We start from the raw sequence: 14,569 nt of genomic DNA on the forward strand, positions 1-14,569 counted from the left end.
TATTTGTATTTCAGATGAGATAACTCAGAGATAACGTGGGAGGATAAAAGCAGAAGACCAAGGATACAGCTCTGTGACACAGCATGAGGAAAATCTGCCAAAGAACAATTGGAAGAAAGGCCTAAATAGTAAAAGGAGAAGATTTTAAGTGAAGCATGGTTGATTGTGTCAAGTCAAAGACAATGAGGTTTAAATACATTTTTCTGAGCACTGTTGAGCCTTTGCATGGCTTGGGTTGATCCAAAGTGGAAATAGAAAGGAGATTTGGACACCAATAGTCAGATATCTATGGAGTTAGTCTACAGGTGCAACAGAGATAGGGCATCCATTAGAGAAGGAGGTGGGTCTGGGTCAAGGCTTTTATTTATTTATAACACACTTGATTTTTTGAGAAATAGAAGGAAAAGGAGGGTGAGCCAAGAAGATGATGTCATACTTCAGCCATATCTTTTTTTTTTTCCTTAATAACTCCTCTTGTGTAGTTTATTCCCTCTAGTGGAAATTAGGTGGCTTCTGGGCTTTTCTCCTTTTGCTTACTCATTTCACAGACCAGAAAGGTGGGGAGAACAAGCACTGTTCTCTCAAACGTCACCCCTTGAGGCTGTTCAGCTAAAGATGTGGCTTGAACATGCAGCTGAGCTGATCTAATGACTTGTAGCTGCTGAAAGGAGGCTTTATTCTTCTTGGCTATGCATTCCGTCCCTTTCTTTGTCCTGATGCTGCTGCTCGTTGGGCCTGTTTGTCTATCATTTTACTGATTTCATTTGGCTCATGGAGGTGTCCCAATGGATGCCCAAATTGGCACAGGCCAGTCAGGAGGGTGGAGCTGGGAGCAGAGTTTTGGGAGATAGGGGATGTCACCTTCTAAGCAACTTACTGTGGGCCAGCTTACTGTGTCTTCTGGAGCTCAGCCACTGAGGTAAGTTAAGCAGCCCTTCAAGAAACAAAATTGTGAAATTCCTCTCTATTCCTACATATGCAATGAAAGAGTTGGCAATTAATGGAGAAATATGTTGGTGATGATTAATGGTAATACAGCTCATCCTCATGGGATCAATCTGGCAGCTCACACCTCTGAGAGCTGTTGTTTCAGATTCTTTGCAAAACCTGCAAACTCTGGCAGATCCCTTCACTGAGGGAGTTGCAGCTGATTCATCTTTTGGCTTAGGATGTAGTTTCACTGAGATCTGGCTCTGTGGTGAGCCAGTCCAAGGAGTTAAACCAGGAGAAAACTCTATTTTTTGCTGTGTTAGCTTTCTGCTCACTGAATTCCTTGAATCAGACTGGCACCAATGTTCGTAGAAGTAAGGCAGTAGAAGGAAGGCTACAGGTAGAAGGGGGAAGCAGAATTGTTTTTTCAACAGGAGCTAAACCTTCCATCCACCTTGTTACAGTGTGAAACTCCACCTTTAGGATGTGGCTTCACAGTTGATTTCAAATTGATCTCATTATGATTTTTTGACAAAAGTCGTCGTCCTACTACCTCCCTGATACCAGCCCTGTTAAAAAAAAAAAAATCCTGCTCAAAATGACTGGTTTGAAGATGTAGGCATGGGGTTACTAGCATTGACACAAGGAAGATAAATCACATTAGGAGTTGAAATGTGAGTTTGGCTTTCTTATGCAGCTTGGGATGGGGCCCCAAATGCAGTGTTATTAATGAGCTAGTGAGGACTACACGCGGCTCTCTGCTCATTGTCTGCTCACAGCAATTTAGGTCTTGACTGGAGCCTCTTTCCTTTGATATTCCACTATCATTGATTTTCCTTTGAACACTGAGTCATTTACTCTAGTCTTCTCCCTGTTAAAGGATGAGCTAATGGGATTATAAAAATTTTTTTCTATGATCAGCAGAACAAGTGAAGCCTGGTTTCCTATGGACTTGTCCCGATGTGGCACCGCTGTGTGGATTCTCTGATGTATATTAAGCAGTGTCTGCACGTGCTTGCTATTTTATCAGTGGCAGTTTTATTAGGGTCTGTTTCATTGACTCGGCTTTGCATTTCACAGAAGTCACCTTTGAAAGCTCTATCTCTTTGTACAAATTTAGATGGAATTGGGCAATGGCTCAAACATGCCTTTTTTTGGCAAGGAAAGGGAGGAAGAAAGGGGAGCCACAGGCAGAAACGCCAACAGACAGTGTAATTGCATAAGCCTTCTTTCCTTAGAAAATCAGGCTAAAAATGAGTCTTTTGACATCGATCTCTGCAGAGATCTCAGATCAGGTTACAGAGAGACAAAGAAAAGTAAATCTTGCAGTTTACCTTGTAAAGGCTTCAGTTACCTGCTGCAACAGATTTCTCATAAGTAAGGCTAAGCCAGCAGTTGGTGTTTACTCACTTGGTTACCTTCTCATCTTCGGCAATGTCCCCGTCAGGCTTTGGGAACTTTTTTTTTTTTTTTTTTTTTGCCAGAGTGCACTCATGCATCAGTTGCTTTCATTTATTTTTAATTTAACCTTTACACTTGAATAAATGGGTATGTAGGTAGTAAGACAAGCTGTTAAAGAGACTTGTGGTTTACAGGACTCTGATGTCAGTGATAGCATGAAAAACAAAGGCTTTAGATGCAGCCAAGGATACAATCCTGTTATTATTGAAAAGCAAGGCTTGGGCATTACATTATGTCATATTTTCTCTGTACTGTGTAATAAGTGCTAGGATATTTTATTTTTCCTCTCTACACAAAAGTCCTATTACCTTAGAAACTGAAATAAACACTTTGTAAAAGGAAAGACTGGCCTATTTCGGGTTTCTGGGTGGATGTCAGTTTATTACAAATGGATCCAGCTATGAATAAACTTTGCAGATTTGTTCACATTTGGTCGCTATTTGGAGCTCAAGTCTCTAACAGAGTTCTTAAAGATGTGCTACCTACACCCAGCAGGGTGGCTGGACCTTGAAGTGCAGACACAGAGGCTTCTCAGGACTTGGTTATGTGGTCTCTGAAATAAGTGTGTAGTGACCCCAGATATTATTATTTTTTTTTCCTTTGGACTAGTTTACAGGTGGATCAGTTCCCTGAATCTATGCCCCTGTCATTAAGGAAATATTAGTGCTCGACCTAGGGACCAGGGAGCAAGCAGTCAGTCGGGTTTAACACGAATTGTGGTAATATCCAAGCAGTGCTCCAGGTCTGTACTTGGTTACAATGACCATGTAACACAAAGCATTGTACAGTTTGGGGGAGGCAGGGGAATGAAGTGAGGGTAGGAGGGACGGAGAACATCTCCATCTGGCTATGGGAACTCTCAGTTAGAGCCAGGCCACCCCAGCTTTTTCTCCTGTGCATACCCTGCGTTGTGTGATGAGCTTCAGAGCAGTAGCCTCCTGCCCTGTGATGTGCGTTTCAGCTATCAGCTGGGTCTGGTGCATTGGATCACGGGATGGAAGGAGAAGCTGTGGCCCAGCTATGGCTGTGAGGAAGAAGCACCTCTTCCTTGTGGAGGAGAGCGTACCAGGAACAAGATGTGTGTTGCTACAGCGTGCAAGATTGCACTGCTCTATAGAGCCCAGGGGATTAATATCAAAGTGGATAATAATTTCTTTGGTGCAGAGCAAGATTGAGGGTCTTTGCAGAAAAAAAAATATACAGAAGCTGTTACTAAAGCATTTGTATGTTCAAAACAGACCATTCAATGGAAAACAAACTTTTCCCGACTTGATCACGTTGCCTGTGAGATCTGACATCTCGCTGCCCTGGGCTTAGCCCAGCTCCTTATGGTAAGCAGCTGTTTAAGCTGTAGGGGATGGGTCATCTTATTGAAATCCTGCTCCTCTTGGCATCTGCCCTGGTGACTGCCCTCGGCTGTGCTGCTGCACCCAGCGGGCGATCCGTCTGGTAAATGCCAGCTCTCCTGGGGAGACCTTCCTCCCCTCTGCGACAATTACACTACAAGGGGCAAGGTTAAAACCAAAACCAAGTTTGACACGAGTTGTCAAAGCAACTTAAAGCGCTATTTCCCGTGGGTTGGTGTCTCCTTTAGGCGGATGCAAGCAGCTGGGCTTCAGCAGCACAAACACGGGGAAGCGGGGGAACCGCCGAGGAACCTGAAGGCGCCGGGTGCTGCTCGGCTGCCTTTGAGCTCCCGAGGGATGGGGGCTGGAGCCTCGCCGCTTTTCGAGGCTGTCCCTGGCTGCCCGCACCAGCTCTGCCGTGTGAAGGCTCCCGGCTGTCCCCCAGCCCCTCACCCCTCGCACATCCATTTTGGAGGCGGCAGCGCCCGGTACCGGGGCCGGAGGCCGGCCCGCCGCCCGCCCCGCCTCAGCGGCCGTACAAGATGGCGGCGCCCAGGGGCCGCCGGCTCCTCCGGGGAAGAGGAGGCGCCCGCCGCCCGGTGCCGCACACGCGCAGGTAGCGGCCGGGACACCCGGCGGGGCCCGGGGGGGCGGCCGGGGGCTGCCCGCATCACGGGGACCCGGTAGCGGGGGCGCGTGAGAGCGAGGCCTGGCGCCTCCCGCGGCGGCCGCGCTCGGGCCTCTCGCCGGGGCCGGCCCCAAGCGATCCCGAAGCGGCCCGGGGGGCTGCGGCTCCGGCTGCGGGGCTGCTGGAGTTGTCGCTAATTCCCACCTCTCTGCTTTTTCTTTGCAGGCCGTGATAAAACCCCGCAGTGCCGCTCTGAGTGGGTGAAGGGAAGGGGGATGAAAAATGCCCAAGCAGACAGCGGTGACAGTTGCTCTGGCGACCCTGCTGGGTGTTGCGGTGGGGGGCCTGGTTTTGTGGAAAGCAGCCCGGCGCCGGAAAGGAAGAGCGCGCTGTGGGGATCAGCGAGAGGAAGCGGTTAAAAAGTCGGGAGATGAGACGCTGATTAAGGCAGAGGATAAGGAGGTGCTTTCCATCTTCACGTCTCCCACCTTCTCCCGGGCAGAGAGGAGCCTTGGTGCGGACATAGTGATAGTCTCAGAGCAGGAGGAATGGGATCGGGTCGAGCCTTTGCTGAAGAAGGAGCTGGAGAAGTGGCCAGTGCTTGGAATTGATTGTGAGTGGGTGAGTGATCACAAGTGCCTCTCCTTTAGGTTGCAAATTGCAACAGGAGATCATCTAGGGAGGAGCTATTCCTTTGCTCGAATGGATACCACTCGGCTGACTATTGAAACCGTGATTATCATAACAGTGAATTATCCACTAATTTTGATAATTCTCACATTTAAGTCTGCTGGCTGTAGGGTTTTAGTTCACTAGTTGTATTTGTTTGCTGAACTTCTGTGATAAGTCTAGTTCTAAACATGCAGTGATAATTGTATAGTTAAATAGCACTGTATGTTTTATATAATATCTCTTAATATGTGGTTTACCAGAAGTAGTTTGGATTTACAATATTTTAAGTACATCCATGTACCGAAGACAGAGTTTCTTAAAATTAATAAACCAGAAGAGGAGGGTAATGCTGATAAGAAGATAGAACTCTGTGGGCATACCAGAAAGCAGTATTCATCTGCTGCTTGTATGTTTGCCTATGTGAGCTCTCGGAACAGACTTTGAGTCATTTATAAAGCTCGTCTTCGCTGTCATTTTGGCTGGAAGTTTATTCACCCCACATTCATTAGTACAAGCCGCAGTTAAACAGTGTGCCATAAACACTTATGTAGTGTTGACGTGGATTAAGGAATGTGTCTGCTTTCTTCTGACAGCCCAGCTGTGAGGGGCAAGGGTGAAAGGGGGGAAATTTCTCTTGCAGGGTTGTGGCAAGAAGTAATTGTGGGACAATAATACTGTGAAACAAATCACATAATTTGCAGGAAAAGCTTTCAATTGCATAGTCTGATAAGTATTTCCTGTCTTTGGTGGCCTGTTTTACAATTTGGTCCAGCTGCAGTACTGCTAGTAACCCAACTGTGATTTTTACCTTTATTTCAGGTATCTGTGGAGGGAAAGGCGAATCCTGTATCCCTTCTACAAATGGCTGCTTCCAGTGGCTTCTGTGTTCTCATCCGGTTGCCCAGGCTTGTTGCCAGTGGACAGACTGTCCCAAAGACCCTGTTGGACATCATGGCAGATAGTGCTGTATTGAAAGTAGGGGTAGGATGCTGGGAAGATGCTTGCAAGTTACTTCAGGACTATGGTCTTCCAGTCAAAGGGAGCGTGGATCTCCGGTATTTAGCCATGAGACAGCGGTAAGTGTCTGAAGACAGAGGCAGCTCTGTTTCTAGTACACCATTTGAGTTTGAAATATTAAAAAGTAATTTGTGTGTGCTGGATGATGCCAGGCAGGTAGGACTGGAGTTCTCAGGATGGGGCACTTTCTTTAGAGCATGGTCACTGATGGCAGCAGCCCAAGAACGTGTCAGGCATGTATTCTGTGACCTTAAAGGAAATGAAATCATGGATGTTAATTGTGTCAGTTTGTCTTCTCGTGTAATACCCGTAAGGCCTTTTCTGAGTATCTTGCTTCGTCTTGTAAGAAGTCCAGGCACAGTGATGCAGCACAGCCAGAGAGCTCACGATGTAAACAGATGCTTGAATACACTGCTTGAAACTATGGGGTAAATGTGTGATTGGCACTTAAGTGGAACTGTTAAATTACAGGATTTCTTGAAAAATGGCTAAAAAAAACTAGATCCAATTTTCTGTTCTAATATCAGTGTTTCCTATTATAGGTTACAATTGTGATGCTATTTTATCATCCTCTGTTCTTCCCTAAAATAAAATGTTTTACTTGGGAATGTTCCTCACATTCAGTATACGTGCATTGTTAGTGACGTGGGGCATGGATTTGATGACCTGGTGGTGCCTTTTTAGCACTGAGGATGGATTCCTCTTGAGTCATTCCTGGCTCTCATGCCCCTCAGAAAATGTCTCCAGGCCTGTTTATTAAGTGGCTGATGAATTCCTGGGACAGACAGTCCATCGCTCTATGACAGACCTTTTTATTTCAGAAGCAGGTAGTTCAGAGCCAAATGCTTCAGCCTTAGACTCTACCACCTCCCAGCCTTGCCTGTTTGGCAAATTGCAGACACTAGATAGTTACCAAATCTAGGTCGGACATTTTAGTGGAGAGGAGGGAGAGGGCCTGTAAAGCTGACAAGCAGCTGTATGCTGCTTGAGTGGGAGTCATGCATCAAGTGCGTTGTGTTCTGGCAGAAGCAGGTTGTGTGAGGCCATCTGAATTTGCATTAGTGTTTAGTTTCATTTTTAATGTGCCTGTTTTGCTTTCTTTGTTAAAACTGAAGGAAGGATCTACTTCACAACTGCCTTAGCCTTAAGTCTTTAGCTGAAAAAGTCCTGAACTGCCCGCTTGACAAGTCTCCTCATATGCGTTGCAGCAACTGGGAGGCAGAAGAACTGACACGACATCAGGTGTGTCTTCCACTTCATCTTTGTGTTTTGGGAGGAAAAGCAAACTTCTTATTAGAGGAGAGACATTTTAACAGGGAGATCTTGTTCTTCTTTGAGTTCTGTGTTTCAATAGCTTCTGTGTGACTATGATCCCAGGTCAATTTCAGACTCTGTGCCTGAGTTTCCCTCCTTTTCCAAGACCATTTTCTGTCATTCTCTCTGGATTCTTGACCCTTGTTTTCCTTTAATCCTGGAAGATCTATAAGGCCGGATCCCTTGAACAAGTGGTTTGTGCTCCCAAAGCCTCACTCTTTTATTTTCTTTCCTCCAATTTATAGCAGTCAGTGCAATATCAGATAAAGACCCTGGAAACCTTGTTCACCATCTTTAGACTATTATGGTTTCCCTAATTGCTTCTGTTCTTTACAGTCATGCTGCAGATGTCTACAGAATCAGTGACCAGTAGAGGGAGTGACAGGATAAATAATCACATTGAATGCTAGTAGGCCTTGTGCCAAAAGGGAACAAGGGAAAATAAATCCAGCTTCTGTTTGTACTGAATCTAGTGTTAAAGACCGATGGTGTTTGGGAGTGTTTGCTGGTATCTCAATGTCTGCGCTTTTCTGCAGGTTCTCTATGCTGCTAGGGATGCCCAGATCTCAGTGGCTCTGTTCCTCCATTTGCTGGGATTTGCCTGCCTCCCTGCTATATCTGAAGGTGAAAACTCTGCTGCTGCTTGGGAAAAAGTACTGAGTAAATGCCAGGGCTTGGTGGATATCCCATTTAGAGGAAGGAGGAGTGGCAGCGCAGGAGAGAAGAGTGGAGAGGCACGCTCCCCTCAGAAAATAAAGAATCGTAAATCTTCGGTGAATGTCCAGTCCTCTGGCAGTCAGCAAGTGAGAGATCCTCGGAGGCAGAAGAGAAAGCCTCTGGGTGTGGGATATTCTGCAAGGTAAGTTTGTGAGCAAATTTTACTCCTTGCACCACAGGTAAAAAAAAAAAAAAAAAAAAAAAAAAAGACGCTTCCTGCTCTAGTTATTAAACAAAGTGGACAGTAAGAGCTAGGAAGGGACACAGCACCGAACAGTCACGAGAGCCAAGTCCTATTTCTGCTTTCCCAGTTTCCCTCTATTGAAAGTGGCAGGGGAACTCAGATCTGTACTAGGCCATGAGTAGATTGAGGGGATGTCTTAAGTTTTTACCTTCCCTTATAATATGGAGGCCTTAGCTCAAGAGCAGAGTCCCAGCAGGAGGCAGTTGGCTGTCTGGGTGGCATTCCAGGCTGAGTCCTGTCTCCTCCAGGGAGAAGGGGGCAACTGCATAGAGATTGTCCTGTGAGCAGGATCTGCCTCGTAAGCTGGTGTTTGTACTGTGCTGCTCCAGATCACTGAGGTCACAGAGATGTCAAGGGACGGCAGACCTGAAAGCTACCTCTACAGGGGGTGAGAGGGATTATGTGAGGTGCCAGGGAGCGCGGGGAGGGCCATCTGTAGCAGCATCAAAGCACTTCGTACACCAGGGAGCGAGGAGGGAATGGTTTTACTTTGTCCTGGGACAAATGCTAAATTATTATGGCCTTTTGCTACTGTGAGTTCAGTTGTTTTTAAATAAAACAAGTAGGAGTGATCTCTTTAAGCCCAGCGTAGTGGGAAACACGGAGAACTAGTATATTTGTTTATGTTTGGGTGCACTCTAATAAAATTAATCACATAGATATAGGAACTTAAACACTCTCCTGCCCCACCTTTACCTTTATTTGGGAAGAAAAACGTTCATTTTGGTATTTGTTTTCTCCTTTTTTTTTTGGCAGTGGAGTCATTGTATTGTAGTCAATAACTTTGATTTCATTAGCAGTCATTAACAATATCGTGTTGTACGCAGTAAGTCCCTTCAGATATATATATTTTTAATTTGGAGCTTGTGTCATATGAAACAGAAGGACTATACTTTATGGGAGGATTAAAATTTAAACACAATTGAATTCCAAACTAACCTGATATCTCCCTATGGCTGCTTGGTTATTTATTTACTGTTTTTAACCATGCTTGATTTCATGAGAGGTCTGTAGATCCACTGTTTTTTGCAGTATCTCCAGCAGTCTGGTTCTGGTAAGACTGGGTGTGATTTCAGGAGTCTTTTTCTATTCTTCCTTTCTGTGAGCATGTTTAATTTGAATGTTTATTAATTTAGAGTTGGGAGGTACTCATATTATGATGGTGACTGAGCTGAACTGCTAATGTTTGGTGGAAAGAGACCTCCTGTATCTTTACCTTTTTTTTTGTTCCTACCCTCCACCCCCAGGGACATCAGGAGAAATCCTTTTGCTAGATTACATTGCCTATGAATCAGTCTTTTTAGCTGGTAGAAGTCTGCTGAGTGAATGCTCAGTGAGTTGAACAAATACTGAGTGAATTTCCAGTACTCCAAGGGTTGTTTTTTTTTCCTAATGTTGCTCTTGGATGAATGAAGTAGTTGCTATTCACACAAAGTTTTAGAAAAGTCATCTTAATAAATCATTACAATATGGGCTTACGTAGCTGATCCTTGAAATGGCCTTGTCTACCGGCTGATAACACTTCTTCAGCTTGCTTGGAGCTCATCTTCATTCTTGACTTTAATATATTTTTTTTTTCTAATGTAGATTTTTTTTTTTTTTTTGGAAAACCATTGTCATTGGTGGTATCTCTTGAAAACTGGGATTCAGAGTTAGTGCTTCTATTGGCATCAGGAGAGCAAAGATACCTTACAGTCAATTCATGAACCTCAGATACATTTTCAGATGTTCTACTTCCCCTAGCAGCAGCCTGTGCAGCGCTCAGCAGCCTAAACCACGTCTTTAGGGGCTCCTCTCCCTCCTGTGACTTGGATGAGGCTGCAGGAGTTGTAGTGTGGAACACATCACCGTAGAGAGCTCTGTTTTTCTGGCACGTTATTATAGTTTTTGCAATGTTATCCTTGTTTCATAGAAAATCTCCACTGTATGACAACTGCTTCCTGCATGCACCAGATGGACAGCCCCTGTGCACCTGTGATCGCAAGAAGGCTCAGTGGTATCTGGACAAGGGGATCGGAGGTGAGCACACTAACTTCCCTGTTGATACTTAAAATACAGCATTTTTTTCGTGTTTCTTAGATAACTGGACATGAATTCTTGGTATCCTTTCTTACTGAAAATGCTGTTGTGGATTTGTTAGGATGTCTCCCTTGTTTTAGCATCATTATCCTAGCTCTCAAATACAACATTGTCTTGAATATTCTCTGCTTGCCTTTGTTCTTTCAGACCTAGTTAGCACAGACCCGTTTGTTGTGAAGCTGCGGTTTGAGCCTTCAGGACGTCCCGAGTCTCAAGTCGATTATTATCTGACAGTCAAAGAGAACCTGTGTGTTGTATGTGGCAAACGGGAGTCCTACATCCGGTGAGTTGCTTGGTGGGATAAGAAAAAGTTGCATCTAATTTAAAAACAAACAAACAAAAAGACTGAAGTCTGCATCTAGTTCAGCGTCCAGAAGCATGATTAGTGGGTTGAAATGTGTTTGTTCACATCCTAGAAGGTCTGTCACTGTTCGAATGCTCTGTGGTCACGTGTATCTGGGTAAGTTTAACGCCGAACAGGCTTTCCTCTTACAGAGGGTGGAGGAATTGGTCCTTGGATAGAACGTGTGTGTTGCAGTTTGAATTACAGGGGGCAGTAGTAGCAAACACATGCTGTTCTGATGGCATTATCTTCTGAAAATAAATACGCTATTCCTTCCAGTACTTAATCCTTATATTTTTGGAAGGCTTAAGTGAGCCTGAACTTTATGAAGAGACAAAGGGTGAGATTGTTGTCTTTGCTGCTGTTTAGTTGGCAGGTGTGCTTCTTAAAAACGAGAAGTGTAGAAAACCTGTAGAGAGAAGTACAAATGAGGGATTTCTGAAACTTTTATGGTGCATCGAGAATCCTGGCACTGGTGATCTTTGTTTTCCTGCACTTTTGTTGTTAGTTGTACTTTTGTGGGCCAGGAAGAGGAGAAATCAGCGAGTAGCAGCTCCGGGCAAATGTAATGAGCTGGCTGACTTGTCTTCCCCAGGAAGAACATTGTTCCTCACGAATACCGAAGACACTTCCCCATCCAGATGAAGGACCACAACTCCCATGACGTGCTCCTACTCTGCACGTCCTGCCACGCCGTCTCCAATTACTACGACAACCACCTCAAGCAGCAGCTGGCCGAGGAGTTCGGTGCCCCCATTGGCTCTGAGGAGGGCGTGCGTATGCTGGAGGACCCTCTGCGCAGGCAGGTGCGCTCAGGGGCCCGAGCTCTGCTGAATGCAGACAGCCTGCCTGATCCCCGAAGGGCAGAACTTCTGCAAGGCATCAAGGACTTCTTTAACACAGAAGCAGTGACCCCAGAGATGCTCCAGGAAGCAGCTGGTCTGGAAACCAGGTATAACAAGCCCAGCAGTAGATGTAGCATTTTAGTTGTTTATGTGAGCACGTAAATTCAACAAAAGGGTGTCTACACACAGAACCTTGGGTAAATATTTATGGAGCAAAAGAAAATAAAATCCAGCAGCATTTGCAGAGCCGAGGATCACACATACTGACTTTTTTACCACTAAGCTTTTAAATGAAAACAAGATAAGACCTATTGCTGGATTCCTTGGGATATGATTGTACCTTCCATAAAATCATGGTGTCAAGTTAAGGAATTTCTGAATTTGAGACTAGTAGAAGTTGATCTTGCACAGGCAAAAAGAGCCCCTAAAACCACAACTTTATCACTTGTATAAGCCTGCAGAGTCTGGATTTATAGTATTCATACACTTAACTAGAAAGCAAAGAGAGAAAGAAGGTAATTGCGCTGTATCCTAAGGCTCTAAGCAGATAGGCACACCCTGGATTTCTTATTGTGCACTTGTTTACCCTCTTTTTCCCTCATGCTGGTAGTGGTCTGTGGACTCCCTCTTCCCCTTTACTATTTGCTGCTTCCTTTTGAAGGACAGACAGATCATGGAGGGAGACTGAAAGACAATCATACCAGAAGTCTCCTGTCTTTAAGCCTCCCCAAATACCTGTTCTTAACTAGTATCTGATCTTTGTCTGCATGAAGACAATATTTTCTCCTTGTTAAACTCATTGTTGCTTGTCATGTGCCTATGTAACATCCCAGTACTTATCCAGGCAGGGAATCCAACGGCAGGATCAGGCCTCTGGAATATCGTGTGGTTCTTGCCCTGAGAAATCTGCAGTCTGTCTCCTGAGAAGCTTTATTTAGCATTGCTATAAAAGAATAATACTCAATTCATTTCAAAGAAGCCAGCTTTCCGGTGTAGCTGTGTTCCAGAAAGCAGTCTGGCGTTGAAGCAAGGCTTAGAAGTTTCTCTCCCGGCTCCCCTCCTGGTTAGCTTACACCATGTGGCTCTAATTAAACCACGCAACTGAAATCATCTTCAGTGTCTCGCTGTTTCCTGCAGACAGGTCTGGAGTCTGACAGTGGGCTCGTGTGAAAATAAACTCTGCTTTTGTCCTGGCAGGATCTGCAATGAGAGCTACATGCCGCACGGACTGAAGGTGGTGCAGTGTTTTGCTAAAGGAGGCCTGCGCTCCCTGATGCAGTTGGAGAGACGCTGGCGGCAGCACTTCTTGGACAGCATGCAGCCCAAATACCTCCCAGAGCAGTGGTCAGTGGACCATAACCACACAAAGCTGATCCGAAAGTATGGGGAGGATCTTCAGATCGAGCTGTCGTGAGAGTCACTTCCTGGACTCTAGATAGGATCTAATGGACATACGTAACTGAAGGTGGAAGGACTGTTTTTGTTTCTGTTTCTCCACTAACACCTGAGCCTGGGTTTGTGAACAGGCAGCAGTGGGTCTGCCAGATTTGGCATTTATAAGGAGTTAAATCCGTTGACTTGAATTTTATCAGGTGGTTTGGAATTTTTAATCCTAGACTCACTGATTAGTTCAGTGCAAGAGCGATACGCTAAGGGAATTGTCCTTCTCTAGTTGACTATTGGGAGTTATTTTCTACCCCCGGGATGTCTGGTGCCTCCAGGCCATCTCTTTTAACACAGAGCACAATATTTACGCGTTTCCAGGTTTTCTGAGAGATGTATATGTGCACCTTGGCTGCACCTCAAGAATCTCCTGATAAAAATCTTACTTTGCTTTCAGTGCAGTTGTACTCACATGAGTTCTTCTCAGAGAAGAGTACCCACTAGAGAGAGATTCCTTGTTTGGAAATAGCAAAGAAACCTTACTTTTTTTTTTTTTTTTCAGATTCTGAGCTGTATCAGCATTCCAGATAGGCCTCACTGTCCTGGTGCTTGAGGAAAAGTAGTACTGTTAGGCAGTGTGGAAGCGCCCATGTCAAGTTTTTTAAACAGCTTCCAGCAGCACAGAGTCTGTTTAAAAAAAAAAAAAAATATATATATATATATATATAAAAATAATAATTTACCAATTCTACTTGTTTATCCTGAGTAGCTCTCAGCAGGTACCTTTTCACATCAGAGTGAAATGCGGCCAGGTGTCTTAAAAGGGATGAGAAGAAACAAATTTTTATTGAAAACCAGCATCTTTTAAGTGGTCAGATCACGTGTGGCAGGAAACTGGAAAATCTGGTGTTCTGTTCCTGGATTTGACGTGTGTGGTGGTGAGCAGGTCATACTCTCTCCATGCCTGTCTCTAAAATGGGACTAATAATACTTACCTATCTCACAAGGGTGTTGTGAGGATTAATTAAGATTTTTGTAAAATGCTTTAAAAACATGAGCCAGTGTGTGCTAATTATTATTGTTGTTTTTAAAATTGTGCTGCTGTCTTGACTTTTCATAAATATACGTGTTTTTTGCCTGGTGTTAGACCCTAGTTAAAATACAACTTTTAAAAAGTACATGCCCATTTCTGTGAAATCACTTTTGATGATTTTGATTGCATGAGATGATTGTGCTTCTCCTGAATGAAACTATGCTCAACTTCTATAAGCCTCTGTAGAGAGGTTTCGGTGAGACTCTTACCATGTTTCACACTGCTGTGTATAGCACAGTTGACCCATATTTCATAATAACCTTTGGGCAGAATGCTGTTGGGCTTGCTGTGATTGTGGTGGAAAGTCTCCTCTATCAGATGATGTGAGAAATTTCACAGGCCACGGGTGAAAAACACGTTTGTAGCAGAGCCTGTTTGAGATGCGTAGGAGCCATGGAGAAATTGTTAATGTCATCCCAGAGGAGCTGCAGAAGCAGTCCGGGCAAAAGGAATCAAAGGTTTGTGATAAATAGTACTTACCACAGAGCCGCAAACAA

The 14,569-nt window shown here is 44.6% G+C and overlaps 1 protein-coding gene across 3 annotated transcripts; it reads left to right on the forward strand.

Annotated features, from left to right (window-relative positions):
- The first annotated feature begins 2,551 nt into the window (after positions 1-2,551).
- On the forward strand, positions 2,552-14,158 carry EXD2 (exonuclease 3'-5' domain containing 2). 3 transcript variants are annotated; one of them, XM_050711372.1, is made up of 9 exons: positions 2,552-4,353; positions 4,591-4,986; positions 5,857-6,113; positions 7,263-7,296; positions 7,905-8,227; positions 10,242-10,348; positions 10,556-10,691; positions 11,347-11,703; positions 12,794-14,158. In XM_050711372.1, the coding sequence occupies exons 2-9, from the start codon at positions 4,648-4,650 to the stop codon at positions 13,008-13,010; spliced, it is 1,770 nt and encodes a 589-aa protein (XP_050567329.1). In that variant the 5' UTR covers positions 2,552-4,353; positions 4,591-4,647; the 3' UTR covers positions 13,011-14,158. The 3 variants fall into 3 exon arrangements, with proteins under 3 accessions (XP_050567329.1, XP_035395321.1, XP_035395323.1); XM_035539428.2 differs by having other exon boundaries at positions 2,557-4,353; positions 7,170-7,296; XM_035539430.2 differs by lacking the exon at positions 2,552-4,353 and having other exon boundaries at positions 4,847-4,978; positions 7,170-7,296.
- Positions 14,159-14,569: the final 411 nt, after the last annotated feature.

This window comes from Cygnus atratus, chromosome 5, assembly GCF_013377495.2.
Source record: "Cygnus atratus isolate AKBS03 ecotype Queensland, Australia chromosome 5, CAtr_DNAZoo_HiC_assembly, whole genome shotgun sequence".
NCBI classification, from domain to species: Eukaryota; Metazoa; Chordata; class Aves; order Anseriformes; family Anatidae; genus Cygnus; species Cygnus atratus.